Source organism: Notamacropus eugenii, chromosome 6, assembly GCF_028372415.1.
Source record: "Notamacropus eugenii isolate mMacEug1 chromosome 6, mMacEug1.pri_v2, whole genome shotgun sequence".
Lineage (NCBI taxonomy): Eukaryota > Metazoa > Chordata > Mammalia > Diprotodontia > Macropodidae > Notamacropus > Notamacropus eugenii.
The window spans coordinates 322824422-322852379 of record NC_092877.1 but is presented as its reverse complement, the minus strand read 5'-3'; the positions used below and the strand labels follow the sequence as shown (position 1 = coordinate 322852379).

The following is a 27958-nucleotide window of genomic DNA, read 5'->3' as shown; positions in this document are numbered from 1 at the left end:
TATCAAGAAAAGGCTGAATTGTGTATTGTCGGCTGTATTTAAAAAGGCAAGGAAATAAATGATACATGTGAAAAATATTTTCCTCTGAAATGGTTAAAAAGTTTTTTAAAGGGTCTTAATGGAACACTTAGTGTCTTAAGTGGAACACTTTCTGTCCTGTTATTAAATTAGCAAGGTGGTACAATGGAGTTTGAATCTTGCAAGATGAGTGAGAAGGGAAAAAACGTTTGCCTTATTTAGGGGTTGTTATATAAGGAGATGCTAGGCTTTCTCATAAAATTTTTTGTAGATGTTATACAGGCATTCTTTTCTAATTGGGAAGGTTTGCTGGATTGTATAGGTCTTCAAGGGGGATGGTAGCCTGTGGAAATGTGAGAACCATTTGTTAGGAGGCAGTCCTGGAAGTAGAGGACTTGAGTTCAAATCCTACCTCCGATGGTTGTTCACAGTGTGACTGTGGACAAGTTACTGGGCCTCCCTGGGGCTTAGTGCTGTTATCTCTAAGATGAAAGCATGGATAGTGGATCTCTGGGGCCTTCTATGGTTCTTATGTCTCTAAGTCTGTTATCCTTTAGGACCGGCAAGAAATATCACTGTTTTTTCTTTTCCTTCTGGGAAAAATGTTGATCTTTTGTTTCAAGGCAACTTGAGTTGTTTTTTTTTTCAACAAGATGAGTGTAGCATGTGATGTTATAGCATGGAGGAACATTTTCATTTTTCTTGAATTTTGCAATACATACTCTAGATCTGAGTCAAGAAAGATCATCCTTTACCAACTAAGATTTAAATAAGCATCAAGAGAAAATAAAATAAGACTGTGGGTAAGACTGTACATAAAGATCAAAACGTTAAAGGGAAAGTTGAATTGTGGGAAGGGAAACTTAGAGATTTATTTGGTCCCTAACATTTGATACAGAATAGAAGCCTCTGATCATGATATACATTGTAAGTCGATGTAGTAAATAATAGCTCCTATTTATATAATATCTACAGCATGACAGACACTGTGCTAAGCTTTGTACAAATATTATCTCATTTGGTCCTCACAATAACCCAGGGAGGCAGGTGCTATTATTATTCCCATTTTACAGATGAAGAAACTGAAGCAAACAGGTGAAGTGACTTGCTCAGGGTCATACAGCTAGTAAGTATCAGTGGCTGGATTTGAACTCCAGTCTTCCTCTCCAGTCCCAGGACTGTCCACTCTGTCATCTACCTGACCTGGCTGATTTGCTTTTAAAGATAGCTTTCTCTGAAGTGAGTTTTTATTGCCTCTGTAAGAAGGTTACTTACTGCTCTTTATTATGCTTCTTTGTAATGTATTGAATTCCACATTCCTCTGTGTGTGTGTGTGTGTGTGTGTGTGTGTGTGTATGTATGTATGTATGTATGTATAATTTAATTGTTAATAAGCAAACCAACTGAAGACTACTTTGCAACCCTCATTAGGACAGTCAGATGCGAACGTAACATGAAATAATTGTGTAACTCTTTTTCGAACAGAGTTATATTCCAGGAGTTTTAGGAGTGACCTCAGTGTGCTGGAGTTAATCTGGGAGGGTTTATAGGAGAATTTTTAAAATCTAAGGGATAGTTAGGAAAGGGGGAGGGAGAGGTCATACAGGCTATCAGGCTCCTTCATTTTCATCCAAACTCAGAAGAAGGCAGAACAAGGGTTGGAGCCCAGAACCTGTGATTCCTATCTGGTGTCTCTTCCTAGCTAGCTCGGTAGGTATGTAAATACTATTTGCTTGCGTATTAGGCTAGATGGGTGGAGGAATAAGGTCAAGTGTGGGTGTGAGATTGTTTCCAAAACCAACAGCCTTTTCCCAGCCTTAGTACTACAAAGACAGATTTAAACTGAAAACACCTTCTGGAGATAGTATTGAATGTCCCTCTGGCAGTTTTCTCATTTGTCTAGTGTGTGCAAACCAAATTGTTACACTGGAATTTATCATCTTGGGGAATAGCCTTAAATTTTAAATTCCCAGTTCCAATTTTCTGAGGATCTTATAGGTAGGTAGGACTGATTGCATGAGGATAATGTATGGGAGGGAAATGGACCTAACTGAAATAAACTGTATCATTGGAGAATAATCAGTTTTCATAGGCAGAAGGGTTTGAACGTTTGGTAGTGATGTTTAGACTTGACGTGGCAGGCAAAGTGAACCATGGAAGGCCTGTAAGTACAGCATGACTTCTTGAGAGTGGCAGTCATTGGGCAGGAAATTGATTCAATAATCTGGGTATAAAATGTTGACTGTGGAATAGGGATGGTATTTGTGACTATGGAGAAATAAAAAGGAAATAAAAGACCTGGTAACTGATTATATACAAATTTTGTAGGCTGAGGAAGCAACTGAGAAAGGTGCTCAACCTGGTGACTAAACATGTGGGCAGCTAGGTGGTGCAGTGGATAGAGCACCAGTGCAGGAATCAGGAGGACCTGAGTTCAAATCTCACCTCAGATACTTGACACTCACTAGCTGTGTGACCTTGGGCAAGTCACTTAACCGCAATTGCCTCATCCTGGGTCATCTCCAGTCATCCTGATGAATATCTGGTCACTGGATTCAGATGGCTCTGGGGGAGAAGTGAGGCTGGTGACCTGCACAGCCCTCCCACTCAAAACAAAGTCAAGTGCAAGTCATGTCATCATTTCTCTGATGGCATGGTCTTCTTTGGCCACGAAGGATGAACACACACAAACACTGTTGATTAAGAACTTTCTGAAGCTGAACTGGTCTGGTCCTAGGCCCTTGTCAGCAGGGTTGACCAGGCTTTGTTATTTCCAACCTCTGGTTATTTTGTAACTGCCCTCCCAACCTTTCTTTATAGACTTTGGCTTGTTAGGCAAAACATCTTACCTTTTGAAACTGAGATGCCCAACCCCACCCACCTCAGCCTAGTCCTTCTCTCTGTTTGCCTTAGTACCTGAGAATGCCCCCTCCTTGGATACCCCAGCACTTGCTGTGAGGTGGCGGAACTGCTGTTCCCTTGCCCTGATTAAAGACCTCAATTTTATTGTATTGATTGTTTTCATTTAAAATTCATATCGACACTGGGAAGCCAGTAGATTGTTCCCCAAACATTGTGAGCCTGAGAACAACCTGTGAACTCACCATATTGTTCTAATATAAAAGATTTATGCTCTGAGATTGGTACTTTACCCCAAATTATTATTCACTATTTGCTTTCTTTTTTGTAGTGGGGGTAATGGTTCTAGCTAGATGGGTTCTCCATCTGGTTAAAGTGACAGTCAGGCTTGGACCCTGGTGTCTACTTAAAGAGAGCCAGATCGCATATGATTAGAGTGCTGCTTGAGATCAGCAGAGGCATTGATCTTTTCTGCCTGAGAAATCCTTCAGAATGGCAGCAGTCTTTTGGTGGGTGGGCTTTGTCCAGGGACCAGTTAAATATACTTCAGGTCTTCAGGGTACACAGTACTCACTCCTACAGGGGAGTGGGGTGAAGCTTACATTAATAATTCCCAACCCAGACACTGTCTGGGGTAGTTCTAATGCAGTCAATCCTAAACCATTTATACTATCTTTACTTCCAGTTTGTTACATGTGAAGCCAAGTATAAGAGGTCTTCGTTCATAATTGGTTAACTGGTCTGTCCCACACATCTGATGAGATGGGGCAAGGGCAGTAGAGGATCAGAACAAATCCACCAATCAGGGCCCTCAGAGGCCTAGGACTGACAAAAAACAAGGTTAGTAGGAGAGGTAGAAAGGTGAATCTTTGGCAGCAGAGGAGGGCAGGGAAGATGAAGGACTTGTTTATAGTGAGTTGTAAATGGTAGAAGCCCAAAACTTAAGAAACTGTACAAATCTAAATAAGAGTAATTCGCTTTGGGACCAAGGGGTCAAGGGTAGATTATTCTCAGAATTTAAATAAAATAATCTTACCATGTTGTATGCATTCAAGCAATATTTTCCAAGTCAATTTTACTATAGAATCACTTTACATAGATAACTATTAAGTGCTAGTTTGGGAGGGCTCTGCACTAGGGAAGATTGGAGCAAAATAGAGACATTTGAAGCTGTTGCCAGATAAAAATGCCAGAGATTGGAATTTTGATACATAATTTAATATTTAGTACATAGGTTTTAATATATCACTAAAATAAGCATTTTTTTTTTTTTTTAGCAAGGCTCTTGTTCATATCATTTGAACACCAGTCTTCTGTGGAAAGTGCTGCTCTTAAGAACAAGTAAAGGGGAACCCAGGCTCTACTTACTGTTCTCAGTGTACATATCAGCTATCTTTAGGATTCTTAAATTCTAACAGAAAATACACAAAATATGAAAATGTTCCAAACTTTAGAATTAGGGCTAGAAGGGTAATCTAAAGAGCTTTTTACTTGTACTCCTGTCAGAGTTGGTATTGAAAAGACCTGTAACCTTTTCCTCTGTCCTTTTCGTTCTCATTTTGAAAAAAAAAATCTTACCTACAGAGAATTCATTTTAAAAAGACAAGGAGGATTTGATGTAATATCAGTTATATTGCAGTGATCATGGATATGCTGTTTACAAAAGCTCAGTAAGGCACATATCTGAGCCATTTGGGAATCCTGATTGTGATGCCTGGTGGTTACATTGTTGTCTCAGAGGACCATGCATTTAGAGCTGGAACAAACTGTAGAGCCTTGCAATCCAGATGAGAACCTGAAAGCCAGTGAAGATTGAGTGACTTCACCCCAGTTTGTCCTGGTCTTTAGTAGCAGAGCAGAGATTTGAGTTCAGGTCCTCTGGTGTCAATGCTGCTGTTCTTTCACTAAAGTTCCTGAGTTTTTGCTGTATGTGATATAATAGTTTTATGAAAAAACTGTATTAAAATGGTAGGTTTGTGTGTAGGAGAGAGAAGCCAGAAACCACTGATACTAGTACATATAACTGAAGGTTTTGCTAGGAAACAAACAGAAAAAAAGAGTAGTTTTATCCTTTCTCTGTGGAGGCAATCTCCCTCCACCCCCTCCTTTTCACAAATAGCAGTTAAAGGGATGTTTGAAGAAATGTTAAATATTTGATTAAGATGGCAAGATTTTGCTTACTGCACTTCTTAAAGTAGAAGCCCCAGTGGGACAAATCACCACCCTCTTTGTGCATTGTTGTCTCTTTTGGAAAATCTAGCCTCAATTTCCTTTTCATTTAGTGAGAATGCTTTTGTACAATACTGTGGGACAGTGGGTAGACCTGACTGTAGATCCAGCCTCTATCTCTTTTTTGCTGTTTGATCCTGGGCAAGTCATTTAAACTACCTGCCTCAGTTTCCACATCTGTAAAATGAGGATAATAATAGCTTCTTCCTCCCAGGATGGTTGTGAGGGTAAAAATGAAATAATCTTTGTAAAGCACTTAACAATGCATGGCTTATAGTAGGTACTTAATAAAATGCTTATTTCCTTCCTTCCTCTTGTCAGGGGAGTGCCAAGCAATTTCTATCCAACTGTAGAATATATTCATCTATACAGGTATTTTCAATATATATACATATACATGCACATATGAACACATGCATACATATACACACACATATATATGTATATACACACGCATATTCTGGGTACTCATTCTGACTAAGGGGTTTGGGTATATAAGAGTTTGAACATGCTTTATAGGTAAAGATTATATACATCTGCTTATCCCTAATCATAGGTATATATGGACACACCCACACAGTGAGTGTATCTGTGTTTCGTATCTCCACTTTCTGTCCTCTTACTTTGTTCTTATTCCCTTATAGTCTGTCTTCTAACCTTATTATTCCACTGAAATTGCTCTTTCTAAAGTTAACAGTGATTTCTTAATTGCCAAATCCAGTGGCCTTTGCTCAGTCCTCATTCTTGACTCCACTGCAGCCTAGCTAGGACACTGTTGATCGCTTTCTCCTCCTTGATACTCTTCTTTTTTGGTTTTAGGGACATCATTTTCTGTTGTTCTCCTCCTACCTATCTGAGTATTCTTAGTTTCCTTTATTGGATCTTCCTTCAGATCACACCCTGGTCTGTCCTGGGCTTTCTTCTCTTCTCTCTTGATACTATTGCACTTGATAATCACATCAGCTTTTCTGGATTTAATTATGATTTTCCCCCCTCCCCCAAACGCCCTCCATATCCAAGCCCATTGGCAAGGCCTGTCAATTTCACCTTTGCAATGTCTCTCAAATATGTCCACCTCCATCCTCTGACACAGCCACCAGTCTGGTACAGCCCTTCATCCCCAGACTATGCAATAGCCACTGGTGGGACTGTCATCCTCAAGTCTTTTCCCACTACAATCTATCCTCCAACCACCAAAGAGATTTTCCTCAAACACAGGTCTGATCATATCACCTTCCTGTTTAACAAAAGTGACTCCCTGTTACTTCCAGGAACAAATACAAAATCTTCTGTTTGGCTTTTAGAGCCCTTAATAACCTAGTCTCTACTCTACCTTTCCCTTCCAGTCTTCTTAACCCATACGCCTTGCCACATACTCTTTGATCCAGTGACACTGGCCTCCTTTCTGTTCCATGAACAGGACATTCCATCTCTCATCTCTGTGAGTTCTTTCTGTCTCTGATTCCTGGAATGCTCCCCCTTCCTCTTCCCTGCCTACTGCCTTCCTTGGCTTCCTTCAGACCCCAATCAGAATTCTTTTTTTTACAGAAAATCTTTCCAAAACCTCTCTTAATTTTAGTGCCTTCCTTCTGCTATTTCCTATTTATTTTGCATATAGCTTGCATGTATATGTTTCTTAGTATGTTATTTCCTACATTAGATTGTGAACTCCTTGGGCAGGAATTGTCTTTGCCTCTTTTTGTATCCATAGCACTTAGCATAGTGGGTGGTACATAGTAGGTGCTCCATAAATGATTATTGATTGATTTTGCATAATATTAGATATGCAGTAGATGCCCATGATTAATTGAATGATGATTGAATGAAGGTTGGCACCTAGTCTTTGTGTTTCTAAACAGTGAACAGTCAAGTCCGTGATCACTCTTATAGGCATTTAACTTTCTCTGTAAATTCTGTTAATTATATTCCAGACATGAACACATTCCTCATTTATGTCCAAAGAAATCTGGGGATGTTAAAATGCATTTCTCCTTTGTTAGAGCGGTGGCTGTCTGGTCTTGTTAGTGAATCCCAAATTGTTCTCTTTGTGTATAGGAGGGGCTCTTCTTTGGGTCATGGGCCCCTTCGATTGGCTGGTGAAGCCTGTGGACTCTTTCTCAGAAAAAGGTTTTTAAATGCATCAAATAAAACACATAGGATCTCAAAGGAAACCAATTGTATTGAAATATAGTTATCTAAATATGTTTTATAATGTTGCAGACCCTTTGAAGCATTCTTATACTTTGAAGATCATTTTCCTCTACCTTTTTTCTTATCCTGTGTACTCACTGTTTTTCCATTTTGCAGAGAAGTCAAATGCCAAAGATCACACAGCTTGCTTTACCACATAAAGAAACCGAGATTTCTAGATTCTGTCTTCATTCATTCCACAACTATTTAGTGAGCATCTGCTGTGTGTAATTTCTCTACCATGTCTCGACCATGGGCTGTGGGTAATCAGAAGATTCACTGTAGATTAGATGATTGCTTCTTCTGTGCAGAACAGGCTGCTCAGGAGTAAGGGAGGCAGCATTTTGATATGACTGGGCCCTCTGCTAGTGGAGCTCATTCTGGTAGGAGGATATGATACAGATAATTATACAGAGTGACTCCATGATAGGTGCTTATTGTTGGCTTACTTCACTAGGTCTGTGATTTCCTCACTATGGGTATTCATTGGATCTGCCAGTCACATCCTGTGCATGCCTTCTCAGGCTATGCCATTCTTGTCCACGTCCTCCCATGAACCTTTCAGGCCTTGAGGTTAGAGGAAAGTCTGGTCCACTCAGTGTTATGCTAGATCTCTTGACACCTTGACACCTTGTGTGTATCGTATTGATGGAGCACTTGACTAGTGTATTACCTTGCCTGTCTCCATTTCTGATCATACGGTTTTCTGGTACTCTTTAGGAGGCTCATTCTCTGTAATTCCTTGTTGGCAGTACAGTATGTTGCCATCAAATGCCCACTTGCATGAAACAGTGGCAAGAACCACTGACTTTCAAGTAGGGGGATCTAAGTTCAAATCTTGATTAAGTCTTAACCTCTCTGGGCCTCTAGGTATAAAATGTATGGGACTGAGCTCAGTGGCCTCTCAGGGCCTGTCAAGCCCTAATTCTATGATATTATGATCCTGTGAACTTGGACTTCTCTGTTGCTCTTTGGGTGACTCTTAGCTTTAATTCTGTTTTGTGACTTGCAGCCATATAGCATCACCAGAAGAATATTGACATTTAAAAAAAAATAGAGCCTCTGTTTTGAAGAGAAGCCTGTGGTCATTAAAATTAGTGCTATGCAGTTTCCCAAAGGAAATTCAGTCTACTTGCTGTCTCTTGTTCAGTTCTCACCAGTACATTTTCACTGCTTACCAGCATAAGAGGAAAGAACACTAGCTTTTTGAATCAAAGATTGGTTCAGTTCCTGCCTCTTGTTAACCTTTTTCTGCCTCAGTTTCCTTATCTGTGAAATGGGGATAATAATACTCGTAGCACTTACTTCACAGGGTTGTTGTAAGATTCACATGAGATCATGCATAGAAAGTACCTCAAAATGTGTTATAAATATGAACTGTTGTTTTAAACTATAGTGTTGCCCTTGGCTGTTATAGCCTATGTATAAAATCAATTTCCAGTGTAATTTTGGTGACATTACTTGGTTGTAAGTAAGAGTTGTGGATAGTGTTGGACTTAGAAACAGGAAGACCTGAGCAGGAATCCAGCCTCAGATGGCCACCAGCTGTGACCCTGGGCAAGTCCCTTAAACCTCTCTCAGCAATAGCTTTCCTCATCTATAAAAATGAGGATAATAATAACAACTATTTCCCAGGGTTGTTGTAAAGATCAGCTGGGATAACATGTATAAAGTATAAACCTTAACACACTATCTAAATGCTAGCTGCTATTATGACCTTCTGGCTTCTTTTAGAAAGTGCTCAGATATTTAATCCTGAGGCTTCCATATAATCTGTAAGTCTTTGTCCTGTTTTGTTTTTTATCCTAGAACCATGTTTCCAAAATATTTTTTGACACTGTACCTTATGACCACCTTTACTTTGAAATCACTGAATATCTAGGTAGGTGTTTAATCTAGAAAGTTTTATTGAATTCTTAGAATTTCTCTACCTCTTCATCTTAAAGTGTAGTGTACTCCAGGATGCAAGAAAGAGCACTGAATGACAATTCAAAGTACTGACTCTGATTCCTAACTTAGCCACTTAAAGTCCTTGTGAATTGGTTAAGTTGCAAGCTTTCCAGGTCTCAGTTCCAGCATCTCTAAAACAAGGGAGTTGGCGTCCAATTGACAAAGATAACCAACGAGGAAAAGGATAAATTCTGGAGACCCTGTGGAGAAATAGTTGTCTTGATTGAACTTTGAAAATTAATGTTGTTAATTTGTTATCTCTCAGCTTGTAGGGGATCCAAAAGCCATATTTACAATTCAGATTAGAATTTCCTTTAGGGAGGTTAGAGGAAAAACTCAATCTTACTTATCTCTTAGAATTATTTATGCTATAATATATGTCTGCATAATACATATGTGTACAGTGAAACAAGTGAATAATAATGTACTCAATATAAACTCCCATCAGGGCACACTCCTGTTTTCACAGACATTGTTACTTACATTGAGGTAGGCAGGACAGGTATTTTTATTTCCATTTTATAGGATAGGAATAGATTCTTATAGATGTATGTTAGGTGCTTGACCTAACTCTACTAAAGTAAGGCCCTTAAAGAAGGGACTGTGTTGAATTTGGAATTTCTAGGGTTTTAATTTAATTGATATTGTATCATAATGTACACTTTTTAATATTTTATCCTGACAAAAGGTGTTGGGGCAGGTCTTCTGGTATCAGCATTGTACAGATGACATCACAGACACAGCACATGTTAGTGACTTGTCTGAGACACATGGCAGGGGTCAACCCTAATTGACCTTACTTATTTGTTGCCTGACCCTGGGCAATTACTTAACCTGAGTACATTTTCTCAACTGTAAATTGTTGTTGTAACCTCCCTTCCAACTCTTTGACTATGTGGCGAACACAGATAATAAATTAATTAGTACTTAGGTTTCTGGATTTTCATTCCAGTATTTTCATTATATACCAGGATATTTTTGAGAGTAGGATAAGTATATTTATGGTATTAATACAAGCTTGATCACCAGGTCCCAGAATATTAAAACTTGAAGAAAGTCTTTTCCTTCTTTATGTGCTAAAAGGTAACCAAAACAGCATCACCCTCAGATTTGGTACAAGCAGAAAATACAAATATGTAGTCTGTTTTAGGAATACTCTTTATCTTTTTGTGTAATCATTCTCTAATACATTATAAGGGAAAGTTAGGGATGCTTAAGAGAGCTTAGTATTTATTAAGCACCCACTATATACCAAACACCAAAATACTTTTGTAATAGTGTCTTAGGTATTGAAAAAGATCATTTCATAGCTTGTCATTCAAGAATCCCATGCCCCTTCCTTGCCTCTCCTCTCTTTCTAGAGTAAAAAGAGCTGAGACTGTTCTGGACAATGTCAGTATGGACTTACCTTCTTTTCTCTGTCTCTGCAGAACAATCCGGGTATGGCTGAAACGAGACAGTGGTCAGTACTGGCCCAGCATTTATCACACAATGGCATGTAAGTAAAACTTTGTTTTCTAGGATCTAACAGTCCTCACAGCACTTCTGGATTGGAGGGTTGGTGTCTCAAAGGCTAATTGAGGGCTTTATATGTAGTTTTCTGGTTGTTCATGTACCTCTATTACTCTTTTATTGATATCTGTCAAACTTAACATGATACTGCTTTTCGCTGGGCAATGCACTTATAAAAATAGGGTCCTTGTGCTTTTACATATTTCCCTTAGTGTGTGATAGAATGTTAGGATCTCCTTCCCACCCCCTCTCATTTTATAGATGAGGGAGCTCAAGCTAATTAATTGCTAAATCATTTAGTGAGGTTTCCAGAAATTAAAGAGGTTTATATGCAAACTAAAACTTGGGGAATATTTCATTAATCATAGTAGTTCTAGAAGAGATGATTTCCTTATATGCGCATGCTTTGATAGAAGAGACCACATAACCTTTTAGTGAAGCCCTGAAGCACAGCTGAAAGTTGCCAGAACATTAAATGTGAATCCTAATAGCAATAGAAAAATCTCCCGATTTGACAGGACCCTGACAACCTAGGTGGTCCAAGTCAGTATTGATAATAGTCCATAGGTGTCAAATGCTTTGTAGTTTTGGTTTTTGATTGAAGGCTCTTTACTGGTGTAACTTCTGGGGTTTTTTTTTTGTATTTTTATATTCAATAAATATAATAATAGATAATATTTATATAGAACTTACTATATTCCAGGCACTAAGCACTTTACAATTATCTCCTTTGATCCTCCCAACAACTTTGGGAGGTAAGTGCTCTTATTATTCCCATTTTACAGTTGGGGAAACTGAGGCAGGTTAAGTGACTTGCCCAGAGTCACACAGCTGTTTAAGTATCTGAGGCCGCATTTGAACTCAGATCTTCCTGATTTTGGTCCTGGTGCTCTGTCCACTGACCCAACTATTCACAGTATTTCCAAGAATGGGGAAGGGCTCCCATGTACACAAATGCATTTTTTATAAGGGTTACTTGCCTAGTTTTAGATCTGGATGCTGATCTTGGTTGTACTATATATGTGACTTTAGTTACTGAGCTTTTCTAGGACTCAGTATCATCATCTCCAAAATTAAGAGGTTGAATTAGAAGCATCAGAGGTCTTGCTCTAAATTTTTATGATTCAAGTAAGTATTGAATACTCAGAAGTTGAGCTTTTGAGGAATTCCAGAGACTGTTAAAAAGACAAAGGAAAAATTTAAACAAATTTCAGCATTTAGCCCTAGTCTCCCTTCCAAGCAAACACCTTCTTTCTCTTTTCCACCAGCTTTTTTTTACCACACTTTTATTTTTCATATATATGGTGGATGTGTGTTAATTAGCCATGTAATCTTTCACAGGGTCCTAGGTTTTAGAACTGAAAGGGACCTCAGAGACCACCTAGTCCAAACCAACACCCCATGCCCATTTGAACGATGAGGAAGGCTGTGACTTTCCCAAGGTCACTTTGGTTGTAATTAGCAGGGGTGAGATGTGGACCCAAATTCTCTGATACTAGATTTATCACTTTTCCCCTGCACAGGGGAGAGGCTACCTAGGATTTTGCTGGCAAACTGATTGCCCATTTTGGTGAGCTGCCCTGCTTTTTTCTCTGTCATGTTATTACATATTCAGTGAGACTATACAGCTATTCTTGATAGATGAATTTCTGAAAACAGTGCAGAAATAGAGAAGCATATGAACAGTACTTCTAGAAAATAAAATTAAAGCTTGCTTTACAAAATAGAGAACTGCCCCTCAGCTTGTCCTGCAGCTAGACACCTGACTTCCTGGCTTCTCTATTTATAGAGCAATGGGACATAGATCCATAGTGTGAACGCTCCAGGTACCCACTTTGTTTACAGTATAACCACAGAAGCTTTCCTGGCTAACTCTGAGAAAGTTGGGGACACTGAGGTCTTCTGAGCTTGCTGTGAATTGAAAGCACTGTTCTTATAATAGCTCATTCCTGTCTTTCTGGTGGCAGTGGCCCAGGCTATCTGCTGCATCTGCTTTAGAAAGAGCTGACTATGAGCAGTTATGATTGAGTCAAGTACTCTAGTGGTTATGAAAGTCTAGGACACCTGCAACCTATAGTTTTGCCTGTTTTGAGACTGTTTCCTGTTAATTTGACTGGGTGAGCTCTTATTTCCATTTCTCATGTCTCTGTGTAAAGTAAATGAAAGTAAAGGAATCTTAGCCTAATCTCTTTTAGGCCTTAAAGCCGGAATTCATGCTCATTAGAATGACTTAGTCTATTTGCACCTCAGGATCATACACATAGGACAGGAAGGGACCACCAAAAGGGCCCTTACCTGTCACAGACAGGTACTGGTGCCACTTAGTGGATAGAGTGATGGCCCTGGCATCCAGAGACCTTAAGTCTCAACCCACTGTAAACACTTACTAGTTGTGCCATCCAGGTCAAGTCACTTAACCTCTCTCAGACTAATCTTTTTTCGTCTTTAAAATGAGGAGGATGACAATCATTCCTAACTTTTTAAGTACTTTGCAGATCTTAAAATGCTTTCTATATGCTAGTTATTGTTATTATGATTGTTGCAGATCATGAAAATCAGATGGCAAAGCAGAGTTCCAACACTGGTCCTCTGACTCCAGATCCACTACTCCCCACTCATTTTTTGCTCGTCTGATGATGTCAAAGACAGTTTTGGAATTAGGCCTGACCTAGGGCACTCAGGGTACAGAACTAAACAGTTAGATCTTCAGGAACCAGCTCTCCTGGTAGATCCCCTTGGCTTCTTACTGTAAAAGATTGACTTTTCTTCCTGCTTTTCCTCCTAGTCTAATGATTGTTGTAATAGCTAACATGTATAGAATTATGTCCTGCAAAGCATTTTATATGCCTTGTTCCATTTGGTCCTTGCCACAACCTCAGCATTCTTTTCATTGTAGCGCTACATAGGTGCCTACCTGTAGTATAGTAGTGCCTTACTTGGGATACAGAGAAGAATATAAAATAATAATAGGTAATAGTATTGTATGTGAATAACAAGGAGTCAGGTTGATCTTCCTAAAAGCAAATCTGACCATTTCAGTCCCCCTATTCAAATAAATTCTAGTGACTTCTTATCACCTCAAGGATCAAATATAAAAGCCTTTCTTTGGTATTTAAAACTCTTCCCACTCTGTCTTCCTCCATAAAACAGTATTTGAATGAGCCAGCTTTTTGGTAGATGTTTTAGGACTCTGAGTAGGCTTTTTGTGTGTGTGTGACATGTATTAAAAAACAAATATTGAAGAAAAGCCTCATTGTAATGTATTTTTTCTGTTTGTATCACACAATTGTGTGCCTTCTTTAAAAAATCATAAGACATTTTAGTTTTCTGAAGCATCTCCACAACACTTCAGCGGAGGAAAATGATTTTATTACTATTCGAAGTTATTTAATGATTCTTACACATTTTCTCATTTGCCTTTTAGTTTAACTGTTTGGGACAAATCATATTAAAAATGACTTAAAAACTTAACTCTGTTATTAATGTGGCTTTGGGTTTTTTGACAGCTCCGTGCTCAACTATGGCATACCATCATGATAGCAGAAGGATATTTGTGGGGCAGGATAATGGAGCCATAATGGTAGGTAGCTTTGAGAATTTGAAATATTAAATGCACTTAAACTACTTGAATTTTGTTTGTATCACAATTTCTCTTTATTCTGGCCTCTAAGTATTTGTTAGTTTTAGACATTGTAAATGCAGTTATCATTAGCTAATAGATAATTCTGACTCTTGTCAAAAGTGTTCTCAGTTCATTACAGTTATCCCCTTTAATGAATGGATGTGTTCCAAAATTTTCTCCGTAGGAAATTAGAATTCATTTCCTCATATAATTTGTAGATTCCTTGACCTGCCCACAAATGTATTTTGCCTTTGATATACCTGGCACAATATTAATAGTAGTTCAAAGTCTTGAGCCAGAGAGGCATTGCTGGGGTCAGAGGAATGGGTATGACCCCAGGGATGAGAAAGGTGGGGATTCTGTAGGCAAGAGAGGAGTTTCATGTGAAAGACTCAGCAGACAGAGGCAAGGAGAACTGTGGTACTAAGGGATAGCTGTTATTTTTATAAATTAGGTATTTTTAAGTTGGAACCATAAATCCTTTAGCATTAGAAGTCAAAGCCCTTATTTCTCCAGTGTTCAAAGTGAGGATAATACCTATCTGTGTTTATTTAAGAGGGTAGCTAGTATACTGGCTTTCACATACAGTTACAGAGCAACAAAAAAAGGAGCAGGATGGTGTTTAGGATTTGCCAGTAGCTGGAATGAATTTCTACTTTCCCTTATAACCCACTCTCAGGGGCTATGAAATAACACTTGTGAAAGCCCTGAAGAAAAAGATGTGTCTAAGTCAAATTTACAAATGATTACTTGCCTTTACTACGGCACTGTCTTATACTGTATAATGTACTAAGCATAATAATGCTCCTCCCTTACTCCTTCCCCATTTTACCAAAATCAGTTACTTTCCCAAGTTTAGTATAATCTTATCAATGACAGGGTGTAGATTGATAAAATATTGGCACTTCCTTTGGAATAAAGATGACTTTCCTTTGTTTTTTTTCCTTAATTTGGTCCATCAGCAGTTCACACTAGCTGTGCCCTCCAGGGTGTGGAGAATGCAAGATCAAGCTCATCCAACCAATTTGAAAGTTGTTTTCTCATACTCCTTTGTTGCATTTCCCCATTTTTTATATGAACTACTTACCTTACTTACCTTATTTGTTTATCTTTTGGGGGTGGGGGTGGGTAAAGTACTTTGTCAAAAATAACTCTGAGCAGTGTGGTTTGTTTAATTCATTTGGAGCCATTTTAGTATAGCCAAAATAGTAGGACAAATAAATGGCACCTTTTGGGTATAGAAAAGGTACAAGGAAACATTCAAAGAAGACTGACTTTCTGCATTCAGATACAGTAAATATTATAGGTATTGGTTTTGACCTGTAGACCTGGGATTCTTAACCTTTTTGAAGCCTTTGGCCATGTGGGAAGCTGATGGACCCCTTCTCAGAATAATTTATTTAAATAGATAAAATATAACACATAGGGTTATAAAGGAAGCTAGTTTATTGAAGTCGTTATCAAGATATTAAAAATTTATGATCCCTAGGTTTGAACATTTTGGTCTAAAGTGTTACATGTTAAAAGTAATAGTTTGAGGCCTTTTTGCTGAAACAGTTTCATTTATAAAGCTGATCCTGAAAATCCCCCATCTTTTCATAGGCCATCCTTGCATTTTTTTCTGAAATTTATCATTAGCATATATGTTTAAAAATATAATTTATTTGCTATGTTTAATTATAGGAATTTCATGTCTCTGAAGATTTTAATAAGATGAACTTTGTTAAGACCTACCCAGGTAATACCATACACACAATTATTTGCTTTATTCTTTAAAGCATTTTAAAAAATTTGTAGTAACACTCACGTTATCTGAATGAAGTTTTCACATTGCTTAGCTTAGTTATCAGAAGTATTGAGGTGGCTGTCGATGCTCAGAAAAAGTATTTCAATTTCCCCCTTTCTCCCCTCCCAGGCTTATTGCCAGGTATAATGTATTTATTTGTTATAAGCCTTTAACTTTGTAGTCAGCCAGCGGCAGTGGTCCCATTTCCAGGTTAAAAACATTTCTTGTACTCCTCATATTTCTTTTAGGCCTAGGAATTCTAGGCCTATTATAATTTACATGATGTAATATTATGTACAGATTTCAAATATTTCTTAAAGGTAAAATTGCTTATTTAAGGCAGAAGTTTGGGAAAATATGAACTCATATAGTTCTATGTAGGGCCCAGGAGATCAAGTACATAGTTAATTTTAGGCCAGTGCTGTAAAGTGACACCAGATTTAACTGTATGCAGATTATTCATTCTGAGAAAACAGAGTATTGAGTTGTTCAGTCCATTATGAAATTTTCAGAGTTTACACTTATAGTTATTGGATTTAGAGTTTAAACTTTTACTTTGACCACATATTTACTTTCCCATAGGAGCTGACATAGTTATGGACTCCAGAAAGATATTTCTATAAAATAAGGCCAAATTGCCTTTCCCAAGGCAACTGGGAATTTGAATTATATTTAAAATAGGAAGATGGTGTAACAATGTGGAGTAATGTCAATTTGGAGGATGTCAGTGGTGCAAGGTGTTTTTTTCATTTTACCATACTGATGTAATGCTTTTTTTTACTTTTGGGTAAATGGACAAACTTTATAACCACCTTGTTAGCTGTTTTTGAAAAGATTACTTGCCTCAATTGCCATTTGTGCAGATTCAGTTACCATTTGTGCAGATTATCTTTTGAAAGGATCTGGAAGAATGCTTCCTGCTTTATTCTTACAGTTTATCTTTTGAAAATGTGTCTCACAATAATATGATGACTTTATTTTGATCATTACATTTCTAATGTCTGTTTTGATCATCACATTTTTCTTCCTCAGTATCTGGGATGTTCTTGCCTTGTTATAAAATGAATAACAATATTACCTTATACATTTTTCAGATTTTTTTCATTTACACTTTAGAAGTTAATATAATTGTTTAAAAGATAGATCTGGCATCATCTAAGTTCTAGAAAGATACTGAAGTTAATAAATTAACCCAGGATTATCCTGTGTGGCCTACACATCCAAAAAATAATGTTAAAAGCTTTTTATACCTATCATTTGCTGTCATTATAAACTATATTTATGAGTTAATAAGCATTTATCAAGTACTTACTGTATACATACCACTGTAGCAAGTTCTATGATAGTCCTATAGGAAGAGACTTTGTGAATAGGTGTCTGGGTAACTGTGATATGCATGTTAGAAGCCATTTAAAAAGAATATACAGGAGACCCTTCATGTTCTGAGGCTTTATTTCGGAAGGAAGAAATGTTGCAACTATTGCACTATACAAATAGTATGTGCGGAGGGATTGTTCTTGCAATATAGTGTTTATGTTCTCCCTTTTTCACTGCTCTGTTATTCCAGTTATAGAAAAGGTGTTAATCTTTCATATTTTATAGATTCTAATTGGCTTTGACCAAGGAGGGCCTCTTAAGTATCTCTTTTCATGAAAAGAAGGTGGATGAGACTGCTTCTTAGATCAGAAGACAGTTGAACCTATGATGTGTTGGCAAACCTTGAAATATTTGAAACATGCAAATGTTCTAAAACAGGAAGAATTTGGAGGGCTTATTGGACTCCAAGTACTAAAGAATTTGAAACAAGAGACAGTGATCAGTGAAGGCTGAGGTTATTTGCTATCCCCTTGAACCTTTGCACCTTAAGTCCATTTGGGCAGAATGTCGATTTAATATTGAGGTTGAGAAGTTAAGCTTCCTTTTCTAATAGTAAGTAGTGGGTTATTTCTGATGATAGTATTTCTAACCAAAATAAGCACTTTTTTTTCTTTCTAATCCAATAGCTCATCAGAACCGGGTGTCTGCAGTTATCTTCTGCTTGGGAGCAGAATGGGTTATCAGCACAGGTCATGATAAGTGTGTCAGCTGGATGTGTACCAGAAGTGGGAATATGCTTGGGAGACATTACTTCACTTCTTGGGCTTCATGCTTACAGTATCCTTTAAAAATATTCTAATTCCCTCATTGGAAAGGTAACCTTTCCAATAAATCATTTTGAAAGCTTGTTATGTAATATATTTCTGAGTATTAGTTTTTAATTCTGGCCACTAAATGTTGAATGAATTTTTAAGTCATTGAATAATTCCTAGACATTTTCTGTTTGCATCTGCAACTTTACGGATTTTTTTCTTCACTATAAATCAATTGAACCTTGCCTTTTCTTATAACAATGTCAAATCAAAACCTTTCTTTATCTCTCTTAATCCCAGTGCTTTACCTCTATTAATTATCTTCAATTTGTCCTGTATAGGTCTGGTTTGTACATAGTTGTTTGCATATTTTTTCCCCTCATTAGAGTTTCTTAAAAGCAGGGACTGTCTTTTTCCTCTCTTTATATCCCTAATGTTTAACACAGCACCTAGAACATAGTGAACATTATTAGTGACTTAATAAATGCTTATTGATAGACTGAACAGGGCATGATGTACATAACTACGATAATATGAAAAGTGAGAGATGAGTAAAGAAAAGTCTAGAAAAAGAGCTATGAGAAATTTGAGAAAGAAAACTTTTGCCCTGGGATGGGATGTAGGGGTGGGTCAGGAAAATTTTCATATGGACTGTGCTCTTGAATTGGACCTTGAACAGAGGGAGGGGTTTTAATAGATAAGAGGGCAAAGAGCTAATTCCCACCCTGGGGTAACTTTGCTGACAAAGGTGTTTGCACCCTGGAGAGAGCTGTAGGAGATCTAGACTCAGAAACTTGAACTTTGCAGATTTGTTTATTTGTGTCATTACTTGCTGTAATTTAAATCTTGTATGTATCTACTGTTCATGTTTTCTTCTGCATAGCTTTAAGTCAGAAGTTGATAGTGGTTTGCTTTTAAAGAAGTAATTCGAGGATAGTAATTCATTACTTATCCTTGACTAATTCTATTCAGATATGATTCTGATACTCAACATGCCTTTGTTGGAGACTATTCTGGGCAGATCACACTGCTAAAGCTTGAACAGAACACCTCTTCAATTATTACAACCCTTAAAGGGCATGAAGGTAAATTGTTTTCGCACAGACTTTCCCACCTTGTTTCAGAACCCAGATTCTGACCTTTCTACCCAAGTAATTAGTTCCTAATGACTAATTATAAATTTGAACTTTTGGCTGGACCAGCACAGGGCTTCTTAACCTGGGATCTATAAACTTTTTTTTTTTCAAAAAAAAATTTGATGGCTGTATTTCAACATAAGTGATTTTTTTTGTAATCTAATGTATTTTGTTGTATACAATGAAAAACATGATTCTGTGAAGGGCTTCATATGTTTCACCAGACCACCCCAAGGGGGACCCTGATACAAAAAAATGTTAAAAATCGTTGATCTAAAGGGTATAGATTCTAAAGGATGAATTGGGATTGAATGAGGATGAAGAGGAAGTTTCTCCTCCCTAAATATATTTTTGTTATACTTTTTTTCCAATGACATTACTTATTTTTGGTAAAAAAAAAAATTATTTTATTTTTCAAAAACTGTAAAATTCATGCAGAGAAAGGTAAAACCTTTGGAGGAATTGGTTTTTAATTGGATTTCCAAGTTTCACGTCAGTAAAGAAGATTGCTCTATGCATTGTACCGTTGAAGACAATGCATATCAAACAAATCTCTGGAACTCGAGCTAAGTAGTGGGTGTGGAATCTCTACGAAGAAGTGGCATTTGAAAATTTCTTTAATGTGGTATGAGCTTTCTGCATTCTGGTAGACCTTTGTGGTAGGGCTTGAAATCTCTTTGGATTTGAGATAGCTTGATGCAAAAATTCATAGTAAAGAGTTTCCTTCCACGGCAAGCTATCCCTTCATGCAGTTAAAGAAAACAACCCACAAAATATGATTCTTATAGGAACTCTAAATTAGAAATTTTGTAGCCATCTGCTTGAATTTGAAGAAATTTAGGGTTTATGGAGAAAGAATTAACAATTTTTTTTTTTTTTAAAGAGTATCGTTCTGTGTTTTTGCCTTTCTTTGTATCCTCAGTGCTTAGCACAGTCCTTGGCACATGCTAAGTGCTTAAAAGATGCTTGTTGGCTGACTCACTTCACCTTTCTTGACTCATCTGCCCCCAGGAGAGATTGGAACCATACATCCAAAAGAAAATTGCTGAGGGAAGGAAGGACTCACAGAAATTAATACCATTAGTGTGGGGTGAGGTTCTGTTGGTCGTGACTAGTTCCTTCCTGACCCCTTTTTCCTATTTGGGCCACTTAGGGCAGTGTGAGTTCCATTATTGTTTCATGGTATCTGTTATGAAAAACTCAGGGGTCACAATCACTCACTAGCGCTGTCTGTCAGAAGGGCAGGACAGTGACTGAAGGAGGCCCAGAGCTGATATGAAATAAACCATTGAGGTTCCTTCTTTTGTTGGGTTGAGTAGAAGAAAATGAATATAGAAGACTCCTTCTGCTGTTCACTTTCTCACTGTGGCTGCCCCCCTCATTGAGTACATTCGAAATTTTACAAATTGCTATTTATCAGCTTGCTGAACTTGAGCTAGTTTTTCAGATCTGATGAAGGACTTTACACCTCTGGATATTTCTTTTCTTTTTTTTCCTTTAGGCAAACAGCAGTAAATATTAACAATGAGAAAGTTTGGGAAATTTTACAGAATGAATGTTTTTTACAGGACAAGACGACATTGCTTCAAACCAAGAATGCACTTCCAAATTAGATAAGTCAGACAATACCAACAGAATTAGGTATAAGAGTTTAGACCTTGCAGCTGAGCTTTTTGTATAGTTTGCAGTAGTCTGGCTTGTTGGATTAGCTCAGTCTAGGCAGCCTGATAGCTGCAGAGAGCCCTGAACTGAGTCTCATGTCAGATCTCTTCTTGATTAGCATTGCTCATTTTGGGCGAACCACTTCATCTACATAGGGTCAGTTTCCTTTTTTTTTTTTTAAAGTGATGATTCTATGATTTGGTGATCACCAAGGGCCTTTCCAAGTCTAGGAGTCAATTTTTTCTGTGAAATACCTAGTTAGAAATGAAATTAAACATGCTTACTTTCAAGAGCTCTTCTAAAGGACTTGGAGAAATTTAATGACTCAAGCTCATAGCTATTCTACAAAAAAAAAGAAAACTTTTTCCTTATTTATTAAATGCTAGGACGAAGCCAACAGGTTCGTTAACTTCCAAGCCATTTTCTAGTGTGCAGTTTTTGCTGCCTTATATTTTTCTGGTTAGTAAGAGGAAAAATGTTTATAAATACTCTTACTGTATTCATAGAATTCAGTAGGTAGCTGACACATCTGCTACTTATTCTCTTTATTGTGATCTTCCAGTGGCCCAGTTGTGTTTTTTTTGTTGTTGTTGTATGACCTAGCTGTCTCAGTAATACTGAATGCAGATCTTTATCTGTCTCCGCACAGGCAGCGTTGCGTCACTGTGGTGGGATCCTATTCAGCGGTTACTCTTCTCAGGAGCCTCTGACAACAGCATCATCATGTGGGACATTGGGGGAAGAAAAGGCCGGATGCTGTTGCTTCAGGGCCATCAGTAGGTGATCTTTTTGTTTTCATCTCTGAAGGAAAGTTTGGGGCTCCATGTGCTTTTCCAAGAAACATATTAATGGAGTGACTCATTGCTTGCCCATCCAACTGCATGCCCTATTCTAGTCATGCACCAGACAATTATTAAGTATCTACTTTGTACCGAGTACCATCTTTGGTTTTGGGAAAGATACATTTAGAGAAGACATAGTCCCTGCCCTCAGAGAATTCATATTTTAAAACTTTTGCTGTAAAACTTTGCTTAAAGTAGTCTTCAGTTTTTGCTGCTTAGTTTGTTCAGTGCTGTTTTGTGAACATTCACATTTCTCTTCTTCCTTCCTTTCTGTTTTAAAGTTTTATTGGTGTCTTTGGTTTTTACATCACTCCATTTTTCCATGTATCTCTCCTTTACTGGGAGTGATATCCCTTCTAACTAAGAATAAAAAACGAAGAGGAAAAGGATTATTCAGCAAAATTCAGCAGTACCGCTCAGTTCTGACAGGAGGTGTTATAGCCCTCCCACTTCTGCAAGAAAGGAAGGAGGTGCCTTCTTCTATTTCTTAGTCTTGGCCAAAGGGCTCTAATGACCTCTAATGCGTTTTACAGTATTTAGTTCCAATTTTTGTTGTAGTTCTTTCTGTTTACGTTGTTGTAGTTGTTGTGTGTTTTGTTTTCCTGCTTACTTCAGTTTGTATCAGTTCGTGTAAGTCTTCCTGTGCTTTCCTTTATTCTTTTGTTACTGTTGTTTTTCTTTGCTGTTTGTTTTCAGAAGTGAACTTATGATTTCATTTGGCATAGTGAGAAACTCCTTTCACAGATACAGCTTGACACTCCCTCTGCAGCTTTCAGAGCAGCTTGGCATTACTGAAAGGGTTAAATAACACACCTAAGAAAGGGTGTATTAAAGGCAGGACTTGACCCTAGGTTCTCCTGATGCCAAGGTCAGCTCTCCGTCAGCTGGGCTGCAATGCCCTGTCCTGTTCCCTTTTCTTCATATTCATCATTTCTTAGGTTGCTGCCTTATTTCAAATAAAAACTCTGGTATTTCTGAGAAAATAAACTCTTGCAACAAATATAAATGTCCTGATTATATCTTGATGTCATGTTAAGCTGCTCCTTTTTAGTTCCCATTGATCTCCTAAAATGCTTTAGGTCCTTTTATAATACAATTGGTTTTATCTGTGGGGCTCTTTGTTTTTGGTTCCCCATGCAATTAAAGACTCAAACTTAGTAATAATCACAATCTAAGGTTAATGAAGTAGTTGTCACCAATGAACAGATTTTTTTAATTATGTGCCAGGCATTGTACTAAACACTGGAAAGACAGTTACAAATGTGAGACAGACCTACTCTCTGGTGATTTACATTTTAATGGAAATGAGACAACACATGCATATATAAATGAATTCAGAATATATACAAAATAGAAACCAGGGAGTATTGGGAGGGAAAGAGGGCACTAGTGGCTCATCTGGGGAATGAGGAAGGGTGTCACATAGAAGGTGGCATGTGAGCTGAATCTTCAAAGAAATCAAGGTTTCCAAAAGGTGGAGATGAAGAGGGAATGAATTCCTAGTATGGGGGACAGGCAGAGAAGTGAGAGATGGAGTTTTGTGTGTGTAAAACAGTGAGAAGGCCAGTCTGGCTGGAAAGCTACATGTGTGAGATGGTAATGGTTGAGAAGACTAGAAAGGTAGGCAGGGAGCAGGCTGTGAAAACCTTTAAATGCCAAACAGAGAAGTTTATATTTGCTGTTAGCGGGGACTGAGATAGGGAGATTATTTCAGCAGTCCAGACCAGAGGTGATGTTGTGGATATGGGAATGGAGAGAGGTCATGCAGATAGAAATGACAGCTTTCGGCAGCTGATTGGATGGTAGAGATGGCATTTGGATTCATGTGTGCTGATGAGATTGTCACAGGAGAGTAGAGAAAAGATGAGGGCCTAGGAGGGAGCCTTATGGTCAGCCCACACTTAGTGGGCAAGACATGGTTGATGAATTGACAAAGGAGATTAAGCTGGAGTGGTCTTACACGGAAGAAGAGAACTAGGTGAGAGTGTGAAAACACAGGTGAGAGGGTTCTGGAGAGCAGAGTGGTCACGAAAGATTAGGACCAAGAAGAGATCATTCTCTTATCATTTGAGAGAATTGGTAATTTTGGAAAGAGCAATTTCAGTTGAATGACGAAGTCAGAAGCCAGATTTCAAGAGAAATAAGTGGAGAGTGAGAAGAGAGGAAGGGGAAATAGCAAAAACAGAAAAGTTCTCTTGACCATAGGCCTGATGTAGGGAAGAGAGCAGTGGAATAAGAGGTAGGAGTCCTCTGTTTTTGACCTACTTCTGTCATTAATTAGCATGTCCCTTTCTGGACCTCTTAGTCTCTAAAATGAGGAATTAGATTTCATGACTTTTAAGGGTGACCTTTAGGAACCCAGTTCTAAAATGTGACACGGGGGACTGAGCCAAGATGGCAGAGTAATAGCACACACTTTCTAGAGCACTCCTGCCAAGCCTAGCCAAATACCTGTAAAAAATGGCTTTAAACAAATTCTGGAGCTGCAGAACCCACAGAATGATGGAGTGAAGCAAATCTCCAGCCCAAGACAGCCTGGAAGGTCACTGGGAAGTGTCTGCTCTGCTGGGAGCAGAGCAGAGCACAGTCCAGTGCTGGCACAGACAAGACCTGATCAGGGCTTGGGGAGACTGAATCTCTTGCACCTGTGGCAGTTTCCAGACTTCAGGACCCCAAAACACTCAGGACAAATCGAAAGGTTAGTAGAAAAAGCCTGTGGGACCAGTGTAGGAGAGTGGAGTGATCCAACCCCAGTTCCTGGGTGGCAGAGGGGGAAGGGGGCATAGGAGCTCCCAGTAACCACAACAGCAGCAGGGGCAGCTGCAGCCACTGTTTCTGGAACTCTAAGCCCACAGATTGTGGGGGAATAGAGCGGCTGACAGTCCCCCATCCCCACTGGAAGTAGAGAACTACCTTGACAAAGAGTTCAAAAGTCAAGTAAATGACTGGGGAAGTGGGCAAAAACCGGAAAAAATAATCAAGACTGTAGAATCCCACTTTGGTGAAAAGGAAGACCAAAGCATGTAAACAGAAGAAAACAAAAGTCAAACCTCCTGTATCCAAAGCCTGCAAGAAAAATGTGAATTGGTCTCAGTTCATGGAAGAGCTCAAAAAGGATTTTGAAAATCAAGTAAGAGAAGTAGAGCAAAAATTGGGAGGAGAAATGAGAGTGATGCAACAAAATCATGAAAAATGAGTCAACTGCTTGTTAAAGGAGACCCAAAAAAACGCTGAAGAAAATGACACCTTTAAAAATAGACTAACCCAAATGGCAAAAGAGATCCAAAAAGCTGGTGAAGAGAAGAATGCCCTGACAAGCAGAATTGGCCAGATGGAAAAGGAGATCCAAAAGCTCATTGAAAAAATGCTTCCTTAAAGATTAGAATGGAGCAAATGGAAGCTAATGACTTTATGAAAAATCAAGAAATTATAAAACAAAACCAAAGGAATGAAAAAAATAGACAACGTGAAATATCTCATTGGAAAAACAACTGACCTGGAAAATAGATCCAGGAGAGACGATATGAAAATTATGAGACTATCTGAAAGCCATGATCAAAAAAAAGCCTAGACATAATCTTTCAAGAAATTATCAAGGAAAATTACCCTGATATTCAAAAAACAGAGGGTAAAATAAATACTGAAAGAATCCACCAAGAGATCCAAAAAGAAAAACTCCTAGGAGTATTGTAGCCAAAGTCCAGAGTTCCCAGGTCAAGGAGAAAATATTGTAAGCAGCCAGAAAGAAACAATTTGAGTATTGTGGAAATACAATCAGGATAACACAAGATGTAGCAGCTTCTACATTAAGGGATCGAAAGGCTTGGAATATGATATTCCAGAAGTCAAAGGAGCTGGGATTAAAGCCAAGAATCACCTACCCAGCAAAACAGTATAATACTTCAGGGGAAAAAAATGATCATTCAGTGAAATGGAGGACTTTCAAGCATTCTGGACGGAAAAACCACAGCAGTATGGAAAATTTGACTTTAAAACACAAGAATAAAGAGAATCATGAAAAGATAAACAGGAAAGAGAAATCATAAGGGACTTACTAAATAAAGTTGAACTGTTTACATTCCTACATGGAAAGATAGTGTTTGTAACTCTTGAGATTTTTCTCAGTATTTGGGTAGTTGGAGGGATTATATACATATGGACAGGGCACAGGGTGAGTTGAATAGGGAGGGATGATATCTAAAAAAATAAAATTAAGGGATGAGAGGAGAGGAGGAAAAAACTTTTTCAGTGGAGGGGAAAAGGGAGAGTGGTGAGGGAAGAAGAAGCTTACTGTCATCACATTTAGTTTAAGGAGAGAATAACATGCACACTCAATTTGGTATGAAAATCTATCTTACACTACAGGAAAGTAGGGGAGAAGGGGATAAGTGGAGTGTGGGGGATGATAGAAGGGAGGGCAAATGGGAGGAGGGAGTAATTAGAAGTAAACACTTTTGGGGAAGGACAAGGTCAAAAGAGAATAGAATAAATGGGGGGCATGATAGGATGGAGGGAAACATAGTTAGTCTTTTACACGATGACTTTTATGGAAGTCTTTTGCATAACTACACATGTATAATCTATATTGAATTGCTTGCCTTCTTAATGGTGATGGGTGGGGAGGGAGGATGAGAGAGAAGTTGCAACTCAAAAGTTTTAAAAACAAATGTTGGAAATTGTTTTTACATGCAACTGGGAAATAAGAAGTACAGGTAATGGGGTATAGAAATCTATCTTGCCCTACAAGAAAATAGAGGTGATGGGGATAAGGAAAGGGAGGGATATGATAGAAGGGAGGGCAGATTGGGGGAAGTTATAATCAGAATGCAGGGTGCCTTGGCGTGGGGGAGGGGAGAGATGGGGAGAAAATTTGGAACTCAAAATCTTGTTGAAATGAATGTTGAAAACTGAAAATAAATTAATTTAAAAAAATAATAAAATGTGACATGGAATTCCTACCCTTGCCAAGGGTCTTTTCCTATGGTTGAGGAATTTTTTTCTTCTTCCATCTTCCTAGCACCTGACAGAAGGAGAAATGGAACCTATTGTTGATTATACTCAATACTCCTGTCTGTAGTTTCTGCCAGAATATTGAAAAGGAGAAACAAAGTTCACCCTGACCCTCCAGGGCCCTCCCATTTCTTGGTTTCTTTTTCATCTAAGCCTTTGTGATTGAGGTTACCATTAGCCAGAAGAGTTTTTTCTCCATGTTAAGTGTTTCAGTAATACACATTTTAGAAAACCATCGTGCGTAAATCAGAGAATTTTGAAACTCAACCCATCTTCTCAAGTAGAAATACTTAACTTTTTTTTTGTTTTTGTTTCTGTTTTAGAGAGACCAACTCCACTTTATTGATCTGAGGGTTCCGGGTATTTATAGACAGAAACTGTGAGCCCATGTGACATTCTGCTTGTCTCCGCCCTAGTGATTAAATCAGTCTTATAAAACTGTGAGCCTAGAGGTCATCTATTTTACATATCCCTTGTTTTCTGTAATTCTCTTGTTTGTCTCAGGGAGACAGCAACATCTGGGGGGCACAGAGAGCCATTCTGGATGATAATGAGCACAGCCTCAAAGAACAGTTTCCCCAAAGGTCTTTCCTGATCTTGTCAACTGCACTTCACCCTAGCCCTCAACAATTCCCCCTTTCTTTTGTTGTGACCGGAGATAAGGTACTTGGGTTTGAAAAGCTTACCCTGGAGAGAGAAGGCACCTATGAATAGGTGGCCATACAGAGAAACAAAGGAATAGAGGTAATGTAGATATGAGCCAATGGGACAGGAATACAAAGGGATTTGTATTAGCAACATAATCCCAAATCACTTGCAGCTTCCTTGGGGTCAAGATTTCCCTTGGATTCCTGATCTATAAATCATGTATGGTGTTATTATAATGGACAGGAGTAACACAAATAGAAATGAACCTGTAATCACATTTTGTGAACAATCTTGTTTCAAAAACATCAACTTTGTTTCCCACCACCACAATAGTTTCCCTTAAAGTATCCATTAAATTGTATGTA

At 38.2% G+C, this 27958-nt stretch overlaps 1 protein-coding gene across 4 annotated transcripts in view; it reads left to right on the top strand.

Moving 5' to 3' along the window:
• The window catches only part of WDFY1 (WD repeat and FYVE domain containing 1), a 176827-nt gene that overhangs the window by 13848 nt on the left and 135021 nt on the right, over positions 1-27958 (top strand). For all 4 annotated transcript variants that reach the window (XR_011968981.1, XR_011968982.1, XM_072617957.1 and 1 more), the window contains exons 2-7: positions 10677-10744; positions 14265-14338; positions 16064-16118; positions 18170-18320; positions 19268-19380; positions 21743-21869. Coding sequence is in view for 2 of the 4 variants with exons in the window: in XM_072617957.1 (XP_072474058.1) it covers positions 10677-10744; positions 14265-14338; positions 16064-16118; positions 18170-18320; positions 19268-19380; positions 21743-21869 (588 nt within the window). In the remaining 2 variants the exon portion in view is untranslated. The remainder of the gene's footprint in view (positions 1-10676; positions 10745-14264; positions 14339-16063; positions 16119-18169; positions 18321-19267; positions 19381-21742; positions 21870-27958) is intronic.